Source organism: Silurus meridionalis, chromosome 8 (genome assembly GCF_014805685.1).
Source record: "Silurus meridionalis isolate SWU-2019-XX chromosome 8, ASM1480568v1, whole genome shotgun sequence".
Lineage (NCBI taxonomy): Eukaryota > Metazoa > Chordata > Actinopteri > Siluriformes > Siluridae > Silurus > Silurus meridionalis.
Window position 1 is genome coordinate 5706211 of NC_060891.1, and position 20492 is coordinate 5726702.

General features: G+C 35.2%; 1 protein-coding gene across 3 annotated transcripts; it reads left to right on the forward strand.

Moving 5' to 3' along the window:
* The first annotated feature begins 364 nt into the window (after window positions 1-364).
* dhx32b (DEAH (Asp-Glu-Ala-His) box polypeptide 32b) lies at window positions 365-16850 on the forward strand. Of its 3 annotated transcripts, XM_046855974.1 has the most exons (13): window positions 365-421; window positions 597-849; window positions 1124-1317; window positions 1817-2195; window positions 2367-2600; window positions 2719-2812; window positions 2889-3038; window positions 4338-4529; window positions 6600-6617; window positions 10536-10673; window positions 12268-12458; window positions 13158-13348; window positions 16241-16850. In XM_046855974.1, exons 2-13 carry the CDS (start codon window positions 601-603, stop codon window positions 16401-16403), a joined length of 2193 nt encoding a protein of 730 aa, XP_046711930.1. In that variant the 5' UTR covers window positions 365-421; window positions 597-600; the 3' UTR covers window positions 16404-16850. The 3 variants fall into 3 exon arrangements, with proteins under 3 accessions (XP_046711930.1, XP_046711929.1, XP_046711931.1); XM_046855973.1 differs by lacking the exon at window positions 365-421 and having other exon boundaries at window positions 525-849; XM_046855975.1 differs by lacking the exons at window positions 365-421; window positions 6600-6617 and having other exon boundaries at window positions 525-849.
* The last annotated feature ends 3642 nt before the right edge of the window (window positions 16851-20492 follow it).

Consider the following 20492-nt stretch of genomic DNA (forward strand, 5'->3'; position numbering starts at 1 on the left):
CTGAAATAAGACAAGTCATAATTTTGAGATAGTAAGTCATAATTATGAGATCAGGATCTCATAATTATGAGATAATAAGTCATAATTATGAGATATTAAGTCATAATTATGAGATCCCTTCTGTGATTTTTTTTCTCTTTGTGAATTCAATGCGCTTCCAGACAGACAGACAGATAGATAGATAGATAGATAGATAGATAGATAGATAGATAGATAGATAGATAGATAGATAGATAGATCAAATCTATATTAATACGTGTTTTATATTTGTTACATTTGTTTCATATTGTGTGCAGAAAGGTGAAATGCAAATGAACACAACTCTTTCTGGCGCCACCATGCGGCCGAGCTAGGAAAGGATGATGAGGTCACGTGACTAAAACCGAGCGCTTCTCTGTGCGAAGTGTGGACATCTGTTGAGGTGAGGAGCTTCGGGTCGAATATATATATATATATATATATATATATATATATATATATATATATATATATATATATATGAATAGTTATCAGTGTAAGTCGTGGTAGGTTATAGTCGGTTTTTACTGTCCATCTTGTTATTGTTTCGCCTGTTTTGCCTGCGTTTCACCATAAAGGCGCATGAAGAAAACTAAATCTCTAGATATGGAGAATATTGCGGACATGGCTGTAAATCAAGACGTGGGGTGTGATGATATTCTTGAATTCAACCAGTTCGACGGTCTTCCCTTTTCTTCACGCTATTATAAACTGCTAACGGAGAGGAAAACTCTTCCAGTTTGGGGAGCAAAGAGTGAGTTCATGTCCTACATCACCAACCATCAGCTTGTTATTATCAGTGGTACAGTGAAAACTGGACAAAGTACTCAGGTAAGTTTTTCTCCTTATGTTTTAGGTTATTTAATAACTTAACCAGTAGCCTACATTTATAAAATAATTTTACAACTAATGATCTGCTATCTAAAAGTTCAGGCTCATATAGATCTATGTGTACTCTCAAAAACATTTTCTGAAATCTCTTGAAACTAAACTGCACTATGAAATCTCTATTTAGTAAACCGGTACTAAGTACTTTATGTGAATTTAAGAATGTTCAGCAGTAACCTGAGATTGTGACTGAGTGTACCCATAATCTCTGTTGCAGGTCCCTCAGTGGTGTGCAGAGTTCTGCTTGTCTGTGCAGTACAGGCATGGCATGGTGGTGTGCACTCAGATCCATCGGCAGTGCACAGTGGATCTTGCCCTGCGTGTGGCCGATGAAATGGACGTGAATATTGGCCATGAGATTGGATATGTCATCCCTTTCCAGAACTGCTGCTCTGCTGACACTGTGCTTAGGTAGTTTACATTATTTTAATTCAAAATGCTTCCAGCCCAAACATGCATTTGCTTACTTATGTGACCATCTATACACTTTCCCCTGCATACATTCTGCAGCATCCCCTTCCCCCTACACACGTCCTTTCATAGACGTCTGCCTTGCTTACAAAAGAGAACAAAAGGCCCACAGGCTTGATTTTGGGGTTCCCTTCAACAGCTGCCATGCCCCCACACAATCCATATGCGAACGGCCGAGAGGAACAGACTTAATGAAAACACTGACCTCTGTAAATAACTGAATAAGTTACAACCAGAGAATATTCTCTGTCTGCTTTCATTAGGCTTAATTTAATGTCAAATTCTTGGAGGGCTAGATGCTTTGCATTTGTTGCTTTGTCTGATTACAATTTCTGAAAATAACGAAATGAAGAACTGTGTAATGCAGCGTGGATACATCAATATCAATAATAATTAGGATATTTAATATATGTTAATATTATTAAATAACTCTTCTCAGGTACTGCACTGATGACATGCTGCTTTGTGAGATGATGTCAGACCCTCTGTTGGAGCGGTACGGGGTGGTGCTGATCGATCAGGCTCAGGAGCGAACTGTCAGCACAGACCTCCTACTCGGCCTGCTCAAAGATGTGCTGTTGGCACGACATGAGCTGCGTGTGGTCATCCTCACTGCACCTCATTCTTTTGACAAGCTGCTGTGTCACTATGGAAATGTGCCCCTAATCCAACTTGAAGGAGAACAACCCTCTGAAATGGTTTATGGTCCTGGGAGAGGAGGTGTGAAAGATTATTTGTACACCTCGCTTCAACTGGTTATGCAAATCCACCAGTCTCAAGAGCATGGAGATATTGTGGTGTTTCTGGCTACTGAACAAGTAAGATGATGTTGTCACATTTATTTAGAAGCCCCAGTACTCATTAAAAAGCTTGTATGTTTATTATGAACCTAGAATGTATAAAAATGGTATGTAGTGGAGCCTTTATAAAAAATATGATCATGCTTTCATGTCAAAGTCGACTCACGCCATCATTTCTCTTGCTCCAAGGAGGTTGAATGTGCTTTTGCCATCTTGAGGGGGGAAGGGACAGGTGTCGCTTCATCGCTAGGTGAGCTCATGCCTGTGTCGGTCTGTCTAGAGCAGAAGGACAGTGTGTCTGTGCTTACAGAAGTGGACGGCAGGTGCAGGAGAGTCTTTCTCACTTGCGGTCCATCCGAAGACTTATTCTGGGCCACACATAGCATTCATTTCGTCATTGATGCTGGAGTGCAAAAAAGATATGTACGTGGTAAATTCACAATTAACTTTTAGAATTTTGTAATGTAAAGAGTGTACATTTATTCAGTTGATATTTTAAAGATTCTTGATGTGTTAAGCTAGAATAATATATATTTCACAGGTGTATAACCCTCGCATCAGAGCCAGCTCTGTTGTTATTCAGCAAATCAGCAAAAGCCAAGCAGAATGCCGTAAACAGCTGACTGGTCCAACAGGTAAGTAAAATGAACAAGGTTGTGAATATTGTAATATTTCTTTCTTTTGTGTAATATGAATTGGGTTGCTTTTTAGGAAAGTGTTTCTGCTTGTACTCGGAGAAGACACCTTTTCCTGTTGAGAATGTTCCTCACATTCAGGAGTCTGACATCACGTCCACTGTTCTTTTCCTTAAAAGGATGGAAATCGCTGGGTTGGGTCAGTGTGATTTCATCGATAGACCAGGTGAGGTACATTCTCAACCACACATACTTATAAACACTGAAGATGTACTGAAACAGCAGGGGCATTAGTTATTAGTTAGCATTTATAGGTGAACTTTGAACTGACTTTGGCAGATTTGGTAGTACACATCTGTGGGGAAAAATGAAGGGCTGCAACTAAGGATTATTTTGATAATCAACTAATCGGACAATTCATAATAAAATGATATATGCATAAATTAAATATACAAACATTAAATATAAGCATTTGAAAAAGAAGGGGAAAAAATATGAATTGGTATACAAATGCATAAACATTCGCTGAAAACCTCAACTCAAAAATATTATTGTTTACTGCTGCTGTTATTTGCTTCATTTAGATTCAGTGATGGTTCGCACACTCTTAATTGAATCCATCATTTGTTGTGAGCAAGCTGATTACACATCACCAGAACAGATCCAGTGCGACTGTCCCGAAGTTAGGAAACAGTTTACACAATAGCACTTTATTAAACTATACCATTTTCAGATGATGAGAATATAATTTGTTTGATTACCGTGCTGATGTTTCACCTTCATCCATGACAGCAGAGTGTTTTCTTTTCATGTGCTCGTGCATCACTGTGGTACGTCCACACAACACAAGCTCTGCTTTGCATAACTTGTAGGTTACACTGTTCTTTTTTTGCGTTCAATATAAAATGGTCCCATGCCTTGGATGACTTTGGACTCACACTTTTTCCTGCTGGTGGTTGACCGGTACTGTCTGCCATTTTGCAAACAGCTATGTTATCTTGCAGTCATGCCAACCCATAACTTGAGCAGGCCAACTAATCGATAATGGCATTCTTTGACAACAAATTTCATTATCAATTATTATAAATTTTATCGATTAGTTGTTGCAGCCCTAGAAAAATGTTACTTCTACGTTCTCTTCAGAATAACATCTGCCTTACCCAACAAAATGTTTTGTAGGGGTGTAAGAACTTAGAGCATTCTGACTGGCCTCTTTGTTCCAGACATGAGATGTTTCTGATTGCCTGGAGCTCTAGGAACATCATTAGCAAAAAAAAAAAAAAAAAAAAAAAAAAGAGAAAGTCTGTTTAAAAAAGTAAGCTGCAATGGTGGACTGGAATCATAAGAGTTGGTTTAGTTAACATGAAAACATTGTATGAAAGCTGCAGTCATTTCAAAACATGTAATGTGAGGTCTGATTAATGTTTATTCTCATACACACTGAAAATTATTTTCTATAAACAAGGAGCTTTACTGTTTTTGGCAGGATTATACAGTTTCTTATAAAAAAAAATTCTCTTTGCAGATCCTGAGGGCCTTATGCAGGCTTTAGAAGAGCTGGACTACCTAGCGGCTCTGGATAACGACGGTAATCTGTCAGAGATTGGAATAATAATGTCGGAGTTTCCTTTGGAGCCCCAGATGGCCAAGACACTTCTGGCTGCCTGTGAATTTGACTGTGTGAGTGAGGTGCTTACTATTGCTGCCATGCTAACAGGTAATTTCATTTAAATAATCTATGTACTGTGCACAAAGATCCCACTAAGATTGTTTTCCATATACATTCTTTCCATATACATGACCACACCTAATACAGGGTTTCCACACTTCTTGAAATTACTTGAAGTAATTCAAGGCCTGGAAAGTACTCGCTAACAAATATAGGTTCTTGAAAGTGTTTGATTTTAATTTTATATACATTTTGTTTAGTAGAATGGTGCTTTAATCTCATCAGTAAATGATTGTTTGGAGTCTGTCTTTATAAAATGAAATGCTAGCCAGATAGCTAAATTTATAGCAAAATAGAGAAAATGATCATGTCCCTTTTTTCTAGAATATTTGTTTTGGGATTTTTACGCATTACATTACTAGAGGTGTTCGAATGTTTTCCATTGCGGTACTTCCCCTTGATTTTGTGCTGGATGGGGGTCAGACATTTGAGCTGTGAGGCTTGCTGATGCCGAAAAAGAACATTCCTATTAATAAGATTAAGAATAACACCATATTATTATTTACAGTCAAGTAGAAGAGCCCAAAATATGAACGCAGTGCAGGTTTTGAGTTTATATTGCTTGCCTGTATATAATGTGTACTGAATCTGTTAGAATTTGACTGTCTTTAATGCATTAAAGTCACACTAAGCATTTTCTTTATAACTGTTTCTACAGGAGAGAAAACGTGTGTATCCACGTGTATCATTATATATTTATTACTTTCAGAATCTCAAACTTTCCTGAACAGCATTTTGCAATCGTTAATTGAATATTAGCAGTATGAACTCTTTGACCTTATTGTATTTCATTATATTTCTTTAAAAACGACTGCTCAAAATAATGCTATATATTCAACTGGGGTGTACAATGTGAATCAGGTGTTCATGAAAGTGTGGGATCCCTGTAATACTACTAGCTGTTATTAATCCTTGCTGCCTCTTTAGCAATTTACCAAAAAAATGGAGCTTAAAAAAAATGCTGGCATGTGAGCATAATAAGATTCAAACTTGTAATATCTCAGCTTATCTTGCTAAAGAAAAGGGTATGGGAGATGTGTAACAATGTGCAGATGCTATATTTGTCTAAACACAATCCAAAATGAACATTGAGATGGGTGTACAAATTCAAGAACAGTTTAGACAAAGAGCAAATCCAAACAGTAGTCATGGAACAAAGCAAAGATCCACTAGCGATTACAATTAAGGTTCACAGGGGTTGGCAAGACTTTACAATGGCTGAGGAAAGCTGATTCTACAGATTACGTACAAATAGAAGTTAATAGTTCAGCTGCTGGATGTGCTCATCTGATATTATTTTAAAATAAAATAAAAAACATTTTGCTAAAGTAAGAAATTAAACATGACCTATCAAATATCTTATTTCTGCAAAACCAAAGTAATGTAACAATGCTTACAGTCTTTTATTTATTAAAGAGGAAGATTTATTTCATGCATTTTCATTTACTTACTCTTTATGGAACTTTCTGAAGTAATTAGTTCTTGTTATAATGTTGCACACAATAAACTCTGGGTACAACAAACAATGCTAAGAGTGTACTTTAGACAGAATAATCGATATTCCTTTTGATCAGAGGAGGGAAGTAACGGAGTACAAATAATTTGTTACTGTACTTAAGTAGATTTTTTTGGTATCAGTACTTTACTCCACTATTTATTTTTCAGACAACTTTTTACTTTTACTCATTAAATTTTTACACAAATATCTGTACTTTTTACTTCTTACATTTTCAAAACCGGCTCGTTACTTTAGTTTTAATCCATTGATTTGGTGAAATATTTTTTTTATTTTCACTGTGCGCCGATTTCAGCCGAACAACCGATTTCCTGTCATTGCGTGTCTTTTTCAATCCGCTGGTGTATAAAGTCCTGACTCTCACTCACCACAGATGCAGACTAGTTTACGGAGCTAAGAATCAGCAGGCAGAAGGCAGTAAGAAGTTTGGGGTTAATGTGGATGAGACAGAGGGAGTCAGTGATGTAAACATGACTGAGAACAGACACATTCCTGATCATCATCATCTTTTCTCTGCTTGTGTTCTATATGTGGATCTTCAGCCTGGATACATTCATTTGGTAACAACATTTTTAATTCGCTTTGTATTTATATATATATATATATATATGTATGTATGTATGTACAGTATGTATGTATGTATGTATATATGTATATTTGGCTGTCAAAATTAAAATTATTGTAAACGGCACTAAATGTTATTAATGCTATCAATTCAGCGCGCATTTCTGTTTCACCATTTTTATAGAAAATGTAAATACATAAATAAATAAATAAATAAAAAGAGGCGCAATTAAAACCTTCGGCAAAAAATATGTTTATCCACGACGTCCTTTCTTAGATATAAAATAAATAAATAAACTCCAGATAAAAATATTTTTAATCAGTAAACTTTTGTTTTATTTCTGCGCCAAGTCTCAAATCAAACACCAAATCCGCCATGTTTTACACAATTAACCCTCTGGGTGGCGTTTTGTGGGGTTTTCCCTCATAATAGTGACACAAACTCAAATTACTGTCTTTATTGATCGTACAGATAAAAACAATACATCATTCAAATCTGTAAAATGTCTATAATTTTCTATATATAAGCTTCCTGACTTGACTTGAAGAGGTGCAGTTTCTCCGGTATCACCTCATTAACTGTCCATGTGGAAACATAGCAAAGGCTCTTAATGATGTCCACACATCTCTGCACTGATATAGCCTTTATATTTAATCACTGTACATATGCTTACATACATATCACATGCTGTAAATATGATACATGTTTAACACCTCCAAGCTGCCAGTTTTGGGCACCTGAGCAAGCACTTAACTCACTACTGCTCATTTAGTAAATGAGATCATTAAGAGTCGCTCGGGATAAACACTTCCAACAGGAAGTGGCTATATCTCGCTATCTTTGTCTCTCTATTTTCTCTATCTAATTGTCTCTGTGTCTCTTTTAGTAAATGTCTCTCTCTTGCTGTCTCTTTATTTGTTTCTCACTCTTTCTAAAGCTGTGTCTGTGTCTCTTTGTCTTTGTCTCTGTCTTTCCTGCTTATTTACATGTCTAACAAAGTTTTGAGTTTTGAAAGTAATGCCATTAGTGATCTATGATTAAAGACTTTCCTGGTTCGATTCTTACCTCTAGTTTCATATTGAACATTATAAGAAGTTTTTAAAAACAGAACAATAAAATGTCCAATTAAAATTGGTTGCTGGTAAATCATGGTATATCAGTGGTGCAGGTGTTGGAGATGTGGTTCTTGTACCTAAGTCACTTCTCATAGACTTCGAGTAACTGAGAGAATGAACAGGAAGGAGACGTTTTGACCCTCTACCATCATGATCTAAGAGAAAACAGTGATCTCTTTACCATTTAAAAAGAGTTTAATAAGCAAAGACTTGTTTGCCACCCCTCTGGTAGTGTAGTGGTTAGTAATGCGGCCTCTGCTATCTGACTCACCCGGTTCAATTCCTACCCATTAGCTATCCTTTAAATTGTTTAAAATGTTTTATAAAAGAACCAAAAAATCAGGTTCTTGCAGGAGATCCTGTGGCTCAATTGGAAGAGCTTTGCCTCTGGGTTGAGAGGTTGCCGGTTCAAACCCCGGCCAGGGCTCAAAGTTAAGGAAGGTTCCAGTGACCATAGTGAGGAAGGTGTCAGAAACGGCTGCGTGGAAGGTTGGATGTGGACGGTTTCAGAGGGCGTATCCTGAACCAGGGGGGCAATATTCAGGCGTCTGCCCCCCTGGCATCTGAGAAGCTGAAAACAGGGGGTTATGAAGCAAAACATCCAAAAGAGTTTCAACATAGGCTCCTGGTGCAAAAAATCTTTAATAACCCTTTTCTCTCCTCCTATGCAAAACTATCACCCTGACTTTTTTTTTTTTTTTTTTTTCCAAGGCTGTAACCCAGCAGGTCTTCACAGTCACCAATTCCATTGCTCACCACACACTAATTTCCACACAACTTACCCAGTGCAGGGACAAGCCAGATTTGAACCAGCAACCTCTGAGCTCAGAGGCAAGGCTTTTACCACAAAGCCATCAAGTCCCACAACACACCTTCTTTTTTTTGGGGGGTTTATCCTTCGTTTCATGCTTCAAAGCAAGAAATTCAGACCAGAATGAAACACAGAAAGCAGGATTCGAACCCTGAACACCACCAACAGCAAAATGCCAGGCTTAACCCACTGAACCATCAGGAAGGACAGACTGTGCTAATTGTTGCAGGTCTATCTTTTCTTTCAAACCATCAACACAAGAATTTAACACTAAAGAAAGATGTAGGAAGTGAATACAAATGTAAGTAGCACAAGTTGAACCCACATTGTAAATAGCAGGATTTGAACCAAGATCCCCACCACCAGCAAGACCCCAACATTAACCCATTGAACCAGCAGTGAGGACAGGCTAGGACGCTTGTTTAGAGCAGGTCTATCTTTCTTTTCAACCCATTAAAAACAAAAATATATCGCTAAAGAAAAATGCAGGAAGTGAATCCTGATTGGCAGGCAGAAAGCAGGATTCGAACCCTGAACCCCACCAAAAGCACGACACCTGATTTAACCCACTGGACCATCAGAGAAGACAGGCCCGGAACTTTGTTTAGAGCAGGTCTATCTACCTTTAGACCATCAACACAAGAATATAAAGCTAAAGAAAGATTTAGGAAGCAGGAACATAACCGACATCGCAACTAGCAGGATTCAAGCCCTGAGCCTCAGCATCAACGAGGCACCAGCCTTAATCCGATGAACCATGGAAGAGATCAGACTGGGATGCATGTTTAGATGAGGCACAAGCCTTAAACCACTGAGTGACCGCTGCTGAAAAGCATGTTTGCTTTTTAGAGGGTTCATACTTTGTTTCATGCCAGTGCAGTAAGAAAGAAGGCATGTAGGACTGGCTTTAAAACCTTATCACCAGCATGGACTATATTAAGGACCATGTTCAGGCACAAGCCTTAACCCACTGAGCTACCACAGAAGTGCTTTTTTTTGGGGGTTTTTTTTTTTTGGTGGGGTTATCTTTCATTAAAGACCAGGAAATCAATCCAACACAGAAAGGACAGAATTTAAATGTTTTCAGAGTGGACAAGGTCCAGAAGTTTTATTTACCAACACAGCAACCAGCTCAACCAGGAATCAAACTCTCAAACTCATCCTCCTGGGGACCCTGACATTAACCTACTAGGCTATCACATCCATCTATCTAGCTATCTAATATGATGTGAGGTCCAGTTAACAGCTAAAACAGGTAGAAGTAATAACTACTTTTACTTAAGTACATGTCTGAGCCAAAACTTCTTTACTTTCACTTGAGTAAAAAAGTATAATCAGTACTTCAACTTTTACCCGAGTATTTTAAAACATGAGGATCTGTACTTCTACTTAAGTAAAGGATGTGTGTACTTTTGCCACCTCTGCTTTTGATCCATAAGTCCCAGTGAAGTGCAGTATTATTAGCTGTTGACGCATTTTTAATAAAGCAGCAAATCAGGGCAGGACCTATCGATTGTCTAGTGCTCTGATGTATGTAAATACTTTATTAATAACAAGTTTTTAAGAACCCTGTAAACAACATGTTAAATTGTTGCTTATGTGGCCATTGAAATAATACACATGAGACCAACCAATACTTTTTGGGTTTGGTTTATTCTGATTAACAGTGTAGTGATTGTTTCTCTTTACATAAAAAGGAGTGTCTGTAAAATAAAACCAAAATTAAAAAATAAAAAAAGAGTCAAAAAAGGTTACTTAACAAAAAGAAACAATCTGCAGGTTACAATTATTATGACTAAATCTGTTCCTGAAAAACTACTACATGGTACAAGTGTTGATTTGCGTGTGATCTGACACTTTTGAAGATTACAGCTGTGTCTCAGTAAAGGTTTTGACTAATATTGCAGTTGTTTTTATGTCCAAAAGATTGTTGTGATAAAGAGTATCTTTTTAACGTAATGTGAGTTTCTTTGTGTGACTGTCTCAGCACCAAGTTGTTTCCTGGTCCCTTCTGTGGAGTTCAAACATCAGGCTTTGAAGTGCCATCAGAGTTTCCATCACACTGAAGGAGACCACTTCACCCTCATCAATGTGTATAATGCCTACAAACACAACCTCATGTCATGTAAGCAATGGATCCAAGCATTTAATATTTATAAACTGTTTAATCCTACAGATCAAATCATGTGGTAGAGACACAAATAGCATTGTTTTCTCTGTCATGACCTTGATCATGACCTTCAGTGCCAAAAAATATAATAAAACAAAAGGTCTGATCATGTTGCCATACTACAGACGCTCAACCACTTCACCAACATTCACTTTACGGATACAAACAAACCTGTCTTCAAAGTGAATCTTGTTCGTTGTAGAAAAAAATCAAAATGGAGAAGAGCCTCCACTAGCTAGTACAGCATTGTCTAAAGTGTTATTTCCAGTACACTTTTTAATTGTTTGGCAACAAAATATTTGAGAAAAGTTAGTTCCTGTTCAAGATCGCTATTGTTAATAAAAACTACCACAAAAAAATATACAGCAAAAAATGTTTTGTTATTTGAAATAAAACCAAAATGTGAGTTTCCAAAGTAATAGAAAGCTATATGTATAAATATAAAATGTATAACTGCCTTACACATAAAACCTAAATAGAATCTGTTTTTGTATTTTCAATGCCGGGTAGTCTGACTAATGAACGGAGGTTGAACAGAAAGTGAAGTTATCCATGATTCTGGATCATAACTGCTCAGTACATGGTAGAGTAGAATGTTTCAGGATTAGCACAGCAGTGAGTTAAGGGTAGTGGAGTACCCTTATGGCCATATCGTTTGGTAGGAAAATACAGAGCCCAATTTGTGATTTATTTATTTATTTATTTAGGTCTTTTTGTTGTTGTTGAGTGAGATGAAGATATACATATGGGCACACCCCACATTTACTCCTACTGTTCATTGGACTTAACTGCTACCCATACACACACATGCATACCCTTAGCTTTGCGTCTCTCTCTCTCTCCCCCAATGCTCTTTTCCCTCTTCTTTTTATCCTCCTCATCGGTCACTAAAAAGAGACACTGATCAGTCACATCAGCGACAGGTTCTCACCGATTGGTTCCTCTGGCTCCGCCCTCCGTTCATGAATGTCAATGCACCTGCTGCTAATAGATATAGACTTATAAACTAAGTTTTATATATATATATATATATATATATATATATATATATATATATATATATATATATATACAGTGGTACCTCGACATACGAGTTTAATTCGTTCCGTAACCTTGCTCGTATGTCAATTTGCTCGTATTTCAAAGCAAATTTCCCAATTGAAATTAATTGAAATGCCATTAATCCGTTCCAGCCCCCAAAATGCCACCACAGTTGTTTTTGTTAGGTGTTTTTGAATAAGAAAAATGTATTTATAAGTGACAAATATTGTATAAAAGCATAATAAAAGAGAATGTAAAGAAATAAACTGGTTAAGCATAGTACATATCATTTAAGTACTAAATGATTACACTGACTGAGGCGCGGGGCGCACTCGTATCTAAAAAACTCGTATGTTAGGGCACTCGTATGTCAAGGTACCACTGTATATAGTTCGATTTAACAAACATATTATATAAAAACTAAGATACATTGTCTTGAGCTAATACAGAGAAGTATCCTCATGATTTATTTTAGAGTTATCTCAAATCTATTTGATGCTTCTTTCAGACTACAGCATCAAGCGCTGGTGTGACGAGCATTTCCTGAGTTTAAGTGCCCTTCAGATGGCTGATGCAGTTCGAGCAGAGCTCACTGAGATCCTGACACGCTTAGAGCTGCCAGTTTCGTGTCCAGCCTTTGGCTCCAAGACAAACACTCTGAACATCAAACTGGCTCTGCTGGCTGGCTTCTTCATGCAGGTACAGCCTCAACATCAACCTGGCCCTGATTAGATTTAGTTCCAGCTTCCCTAACGTTTACCCTTAATGCTGTTTGAACATATAACACAACTTTTACCAATGTGTGACATTTTTGTACGCCACTGAGCATAAAGATAATAGTTTCAAATAGCATTTGATAGGAAGCTGTTAAGAATTGTCTAGTTTATTCTAAAGAATGTCATTTAATAAAATTAAAATAAAGATTTTTAAGAAAATAAGACAAAGCTAGAATTGTTAACAAGCACAGTGATGTTCAAATGTAATCAATTTCAAAAGTACTTAGTGTAATGATTTCTTTTTCCCTAAGTATTTTAATTAGATTTATTTGTTTTTTAACTCACAATTGTTAGACACCGAAAACAAATTAATTCACATCTGCTTTTTATTTCATTAAATGTCTTTCAATAATTCTTATTTTTATATATTGGTGGGTTTTTTTTTATATAGATCATTGTTGTTTCAAAAATAATTGATCATTTGTGTTTTTCTAAAAGAATTCAACCAGGTACAAAACAGTTTGACCTAACACTTGCCTAAGTTTTCTGCTGAGCTGTTCTTTTTAAATAAGCCAGTAACGTTTTTAAATCCAAGATTTTCTGATCAAAAGGTTCTCAAATATCTCCCACAGCTGAATAATTATGTTTTTGGACTTACCCTCTGTACTGTCTAATATCTCAGGTTGCCAGAGACATCGATGGAACAGGGAATTACTTCATTCTTACTCACAAGCATGTTGCTCAGATCCATCCTGCCTCTGTTTATGGAACTGAATCCCCAAAGCAGAGCCTTCCTAATTGGGTTTTATATCATGAGCACACACTGGCTGAGAATAACTGCATCAGAACCGTTACCGAGATTTCAGCACATGAGTAAGTGCATCTTTTTTATTCGTGTTTGCATTTAATGGAGCAGCTATGAATAATAATGTAATGCAATAATGCAAGCAACCTCTAAATGTTGTGTACGCTAGTAATGGTACACAAAATTTACAGTTCGGTGCGTACCTCGTCTTTTTAAGTCATGTTTTGTTTTAATTTCGGTACATTTAGGAGGAAGAAATTCAAAACAAACTTTTGTGAACATTAAACAGTTTACATTTTTAAAACAATTTTAAATAAAATGCTTGCTTGGTTAAATATATAAAATGTAATATTTGAATAAAATAAATAAAAAAATAATTTATTTTTATGCAATAAATTTTTTTATATTGATTAAATGGAGTTATCTATAAAATTTTTACAAATTAAATTGATTAAATAAAATTAAATAAATGGAAACATGTAATGAAATAGTAAATATTTGTTAGATGTGTGTGTGTGTGTGTGTGTGTGTGTGTTACAGTTAATATGTTTCTAAAGATATGATCTACTTAATTATTCTATTTATTTCAGCATACTTTAACAAATGCCTTCATTCCTTCCATCCTTAATTAATTTCCCCCGAACCGAAAGCCCTGTACCGTAAATTGTTTGGTACACTGTAAAAAACAAATCCTGTAAAATTTACCCAAAAAAAGCAGTGGTTGCCAAAAACCTACCATAAAAAAATACGGATAAACTGGTACTTTACATTGTAAAAAAATTGTCCTGTGATTTAACAGTGAAATACTGTCAACTCAATTTAACTCATTTTGTTTGCAAAACTGTCTGCACTTGAATTGGCCAAAACCCATTTGTTTATAAACTAATATTTTATTTAAGTCTATGACAAAAAAACGTAAACGCAATCATTAAAAGTATCAATTCACGTCAAATCTCTTGTAGATAATAGCAGCACACATTTATGTGCAATTGAAATTAGTGAAGAGATTCTCACTACATCAATCCTACACAGTTATTGCCTTTATATAAAGCAACATACAGCATAACATCAATATTTCTTTGTCCGTCCTCGATGTAAGCAGTCTCTCTCTCTCTCTTTTCCTTTCTCTTCTACACAATAATAACCCACAAAACACACAATGGGAATTTGACTGTTAGTTTTACAGTATGTTGCTGTTTTTTTCTTGATTTTATAGTAAACTACTAGCAGCTGCTAACTGTTTATATAATGTTTGTTTTAGTTTGTTTATGTAAATTAAACTTACAGTATGTTACTGTTAAAATACATTTCATAGTGTGCTTTTTCATTTCACATATTTAAACTCTTTAATCTCACAGCACAATCCTCAGTTTTAAAAGAGCACATATGTGTGTCCACACAACAGAGTGTTGAAGAATGAAAATAAAGATTAAGATAAGTGCATTAGGTGATGACCATATCACCATCAGTAGTTAAAACCAAATTAAAATGTTTCCTGTCATGACAAATGTGCTTTAAAAACAGTTACAACAGCCAATCTAAATCTCAAGAATAGTGAGGTCAAACGAAACATTTTCAATAAAATATAAACGCCTGTTAAGTCTCAAAGAATGTTTTGCTGAAATTTGACAGAAATAAAGTCAAACTATAATAAGTGAAGCTGTTAATTCTGTTTGAGTTGTTTAATCATCATGTTTTAATTCAGTTGATTTCATCTAATGCTGTAACTGTATGTAGTTTTGTTTCTTGTTCTTCAGTGATTCTGCTTGTTAAAAAAGCAGTGTTAATCAGTGTCTCAATTCACACATCTGTTTTATTCACTCTTTCAAGTGGACTATACTAGTAAACTAATGTAGGGAATAGTTTTATGAAGCAATAATGCAAAAAAAATAGTATAACGTTTATTAAGTATATAGTATTAAGTTTACTTGTATTAACATTATTAAAAGTATTTAACTGTTAAATAAACAGTAATTTCATGTTTACGCTATTTTACATTCTTTCATGGTTAAAACTACAAGCATTTTTTTTTTTACAGTGTACGAATGCATGTTCCAGTAGTGTGTGTGTGTGTGTGTGTGTGTATAGGCCTTTATATGGGCCTTTACTTGATTTATTCATCGCAGGATCTTTGTGACAACTGAGTTTAGCTAAAACAGAACAGTTAAAATATTTACAAAAGTTAAAAATAGATAACGTGGAATTACCGGAGCCCTCAAATTAGACATTGAGGCGACAACTTTTCCCTCAGAACTTTAAACGTTTACCTGAAGTACCGTATCCTGTCGTTTATCATTATCTGGTTGAGACCGAGTGTGTCTAAACGAGAGACGAGATGCCTACAGTTACTTACCTGGCAGAAAAGTCAGAAACATTTGGCCATACAATGTGGATGATTTATTTGGTGAGGGTTGGAGCATCACACACTGTTTAAAAATGTCCTCTGTTTGAATCATTGCTGTGGTAACCAGGGAGGTTATTAGTGCGCATTGCATGGCCAAGTGTGTTTAAGTTCCACTTGCATGAACAACATGATTTTAATTTTGACATTTTTAATCACATAAATAAATACACCGTCGCAATATCGCTATGTAAAATCTGTCTTCCGCCAATGTTTTGATTGTGCATGTTAGCTAACCGGATACGTCCTACAACCACATGTGCCATGCCACATGTTTGTAATTTGATCCAGTATGTCGGTAATATAGAAAGATTTTGAAAGTCACAAATGTATATAATTTCCTACCAACTGTATTATAAACAGTTTATAAACATTATTATTTTTACTAATGTCTACTGTACATGTATTGCATTATATACTATATGATATTTTTGTGTTTTATATGTTTTTTCCTCTCTCTCACTCTCTCTCTCTCTTTCTCATATTTTCATAATATAATTAATGGTTGATCTATTGAGAAGTTTCTCACTTTTGTGTTCTGTTCTTGTATCATGGCCAGGTTCATCCAGATGACTCCTCAGTATTTCTTCTACAACCTGCCCTCTAGTGAGAGTAAGGACATACTGCAGTATATTAAAAGTCATGGCACAGCAGCACAGAGTAAGAGTAAAGCGCAAACCCACAGCAACAGCGCAGGAGGAGAACGCTGTATCATACAGTAAACATGGAATGGTATATCAACCATAGCCTCAACAACAGGGTAAAAGATAGGAACAGAGTTTAATCACTTGTATAGTGATGCAGAACAGTATACAGCTTTACTACAGGGGTAATATGAACCTCTAGAACCAGCACTGTAATATTGTGTGATTAGAAAGTCAATGAGGAACATGTATGTAAATACTGCTGTGCAGTAACTGAAGCAGTTATGCTGTATTTTAAATGTTTACTGAGTTGTCATGAGTTGCCCTCAAAGACTGTAAATTCGACTGCTCTTTTTGAATACAGACTTCAATTAGCATTAAATACAGGGGTTTTTGTCACTAGCACTGTAAAATTGCAGGTTTAGTTTTTATGTTTGTCATATGATTTGTCAACCACTGTGGTTATGTATTCATCTGGTCTGGTAATGCATTTTGGGATTGATTGCACTATGATAATAAACCAGTTTATACCACAGTGCTTTTGAGTTTTCAATTCTGATGTGTTTATTTTGCATTTTTGTAACGAGTCTCCAGTGTCAGTGCTTTTGGACAAGATATTAAAATCATAAGAGAATCATAATTATAACTATTTATAATTATAAACAAAATTGTACAAGTCAGAGTGTGGTTATTCTGAATACACAGGAATATATATATATATATATATATATATATATATATATATATATATATATATATATATATAGTCATGTTTGTGATTTGCTACAGCACAGCACTGAATAACAGCCATGATGATAGTGAGTACAACCACACAGTTAATATGCAAATGCAATATTCCTTTTGACAATTGAAACATAGTATGGCAAAATGTTCTGTTTATTTTTGCTAGTGGGAATAGATTTCTAAAAATGGTTATTATGGTAAAATTGTGTTTTCCAATTTGCTTCCTTCTTTTCATCTTAAATTGACATCAAAAGTTTTATAATACAAAATATAATTTGCCATGTCCAGTGGTTATGTCAAAAAAGCTACATTCACTCCTATATTCAAGTCAAATTTTATTTGTCACATACACATACATACATACAGAGTACGACATGCAGTGAAATGCTTTTTACGACGGTCTGGCATGAGGAATAGAATGAGGGGAAAGGAAACCAAGAAAAAAAAAAGAATGTAGCTAAATAAAAAGTATAAAATATATATAGTGATTCTCAGTGACGATTGGTCAAATAAAACCAATGCTGAACACAAGAGGTAAAAAAAAAAGCTTTTTAACTAAATTAATGTTTAAAATTATCATGCTGAATGTTGGTATAAATGTTTGTCTACACAGACTGCAGCACTGAGAGCAGATCCAGTGTGCATGAAGATAACATCGTAAGGACACACTCCGTCTCACACACCCTCACTCACTGAGGCATTGCTCAGGGCTATGGACCCTAGGGGAGTGGTCCCCAACCCCCGGCCCCGGACCGGCACTGGGCCGCACAGAAAGAATACATAACTTACATTATTTCCGTTTTATCAATTATCTGATTCTGAACGATGTTTTATTTGGGAAAATTAGCGGATTCTCTCCACCACATGTCTATGACTCACTCTTTATACATGTCATGATGCCTCGGTCACATGTCTTACCAACATCCGCTACCTTCCTAAAGGAGCTCCGGCCACTAACACATTATACATTACCGCTAAATTAAAACCCCCAAGAGAGCAAAATGAACAAAAAACAACACATTGGATTCACGTTTATTATTATATTATATTTAGTTTTTATGCCGGTCGTATCATTTTATTTTGTTGCATTTATCCGCCACACCTTCAAGGCCGGTCCGTGAAAATATTGTCCGACATTAAACCGGTCCGTGAAAATATTGTCCGACATTAAACCGGTCCGTAAAATATTGTCCGACATTAAACCGGTCCGTGGCGCAAAAAAGGTTGGGTTATAATAGGGGAATCACACTAACACAAAAACTCTTTCTTTCTTTCTTTCTTTCTTTCTTTCTTTCTTTCTTTCTTTCTTTCTTTTTCTTTGATGTTCTGATGTAAAGCACACCAGAATTTGCATTATTAATTGCAAACATTTTTATTTTATTTATTTATTTATTTTTGTTAAATATGGACATTTGTCATATGCTGTAGCTTTTTTGCTGTTGTATTGCACCTTTTTATACTGGTTAAAAATTAAAGCGAACATGAAATGACAAATGATATGGTTGATATTTTTCTACCAAATATGTGTGTAATTTAATGGCGCTACAGCTGCCAATTACACAAAACATATTATTGTAAGTATTAATATTTAGTTTTGCATCATATGAAATTAATATGACAAATGATTCACACACATGCACTCAGGTCGAGATGCAACATGAGCTTTTAATGGTCTCATCTACAAACAAACAGTCAGGAAATAAGCAAGAATTAAAAGAATGCACACAAGACTTCCGGTGGCACAATTTGTTTGTTTACTTTTACTGCATTGAATTGTTTAGGGGGAAACATCATTACCACTATAAAGTATGATTTTGCTGCCTAATAAGTCTTAAATAATAATATATATATATATATATATATATATATATATATATATATATATATATATATATATATATATGTATAATTTTATATTTATTTTATAAAATTATACATATATATATATATAATTTTATATTTATTTTATAATTTATTTATTTTTTGCCTGCAATTAAAAAAAAAGTTTTTCAGCCGTAATTTGTAATACTGTAACTGCCCACAGTGTGTCGCTGTCTGAACTGATGCTGTGAACGTTACACGCGTAAAAAGGTACGGCGGGGGGCGGGTGTCACTTCTGAAATCTGATTGGTCGCGCCTCTCAGCGCTACAGTCAGCCACGCCATTCTATTGGCCCGTAAGTAACGGCGTTACTGGGTGTGTAAGGGACTTGCCTGCTTTCTTTCACCAAAGAGAAACAAAAGAATTTTTTCACTCTGGGGAAGTGTGTGTACTATGAAGCTTATATAAAATACAATGGCTATTTGGGGTTGTTTTTAAGGCACATGCTAATGGGGTTGAATTAAGTAAGTAAGTAAGTGATCAACTAATTACTAATATTTTTAGTTTGTTTTTTATTAATTAGATCTTTTTTAAAGGAACTTTTCAAATATCACTATACAACTTTCCAGCTGATCTTACAAGTGAGCATTTCAAGTAAGCAGAGTAAACACTTTATTTATGCAAAATGTTTTGCATACTATCAAACCAAACATCGTTTATATATATATATATATATATATATATATATATATATATATATATATATATATATATATTTTTATTTTTTTTATTACAATATTTTACTTTTCAAGATGTACTTAAACAACTTTTAAAAAATGTTTGCTGATAATAATGCTGCTGTCAAGCACAGTTACCTGAGTAGTGTCTAATAATTAGTGATTGGAATAAATATGCAGAATTGCATAAATGCAGGTCATCTCCAAACAGATTTTTGGTTCAAAATTCATAGTTTTTGTTGTTAAGAAAATACTATATGTTTGACCGGGTCAGCAACTTAGGTGTGGATTATGTATGAGAAAAAATGCTTTTCAGAAACCGTTCTTTTTCACACCGAAATTTCAACTTTCTAATTGCATTAAGTAAAATTAATATTCTGGTCAGGTTTTTTTCCGCTAGTTTGAGAGAAGACATTGACAATAAACTGCCATTTCTAGCTAAATGTCTTGTTTTAACCATCCATAAAGTGTTGTGCATCCATCCAAGTTGTGGTCAACCTCAAAATAATAATCCGACGTGAAGTATTTTGTCTCTCCTGCCATCTGTGAGCAAGTCTTTAAACTGTACTGAATGTGATACAAAAGATCTTCATTCCCATACTTCAAAGAAGCGCACAGGAAATGCTCTCCACCTGAGTCAGCAAAATGTCAGAGGAAAAAACATGACCTAAGAAAAGGGTGTGTGTCAGATTAAATACTCAACACCTCATCATCACTATAAATGTCTTTTTTTTTCCTTTTAAGTCCATACTTCCTGTTTCAATGTAAACTGCATTTTTCACTTTCTTTAGGTGTGAGTTTTACATGTCCCAGAACAACACTCAGAAGAAATAAATAAAAATAAAAAAACCACTAAAAAAGACTA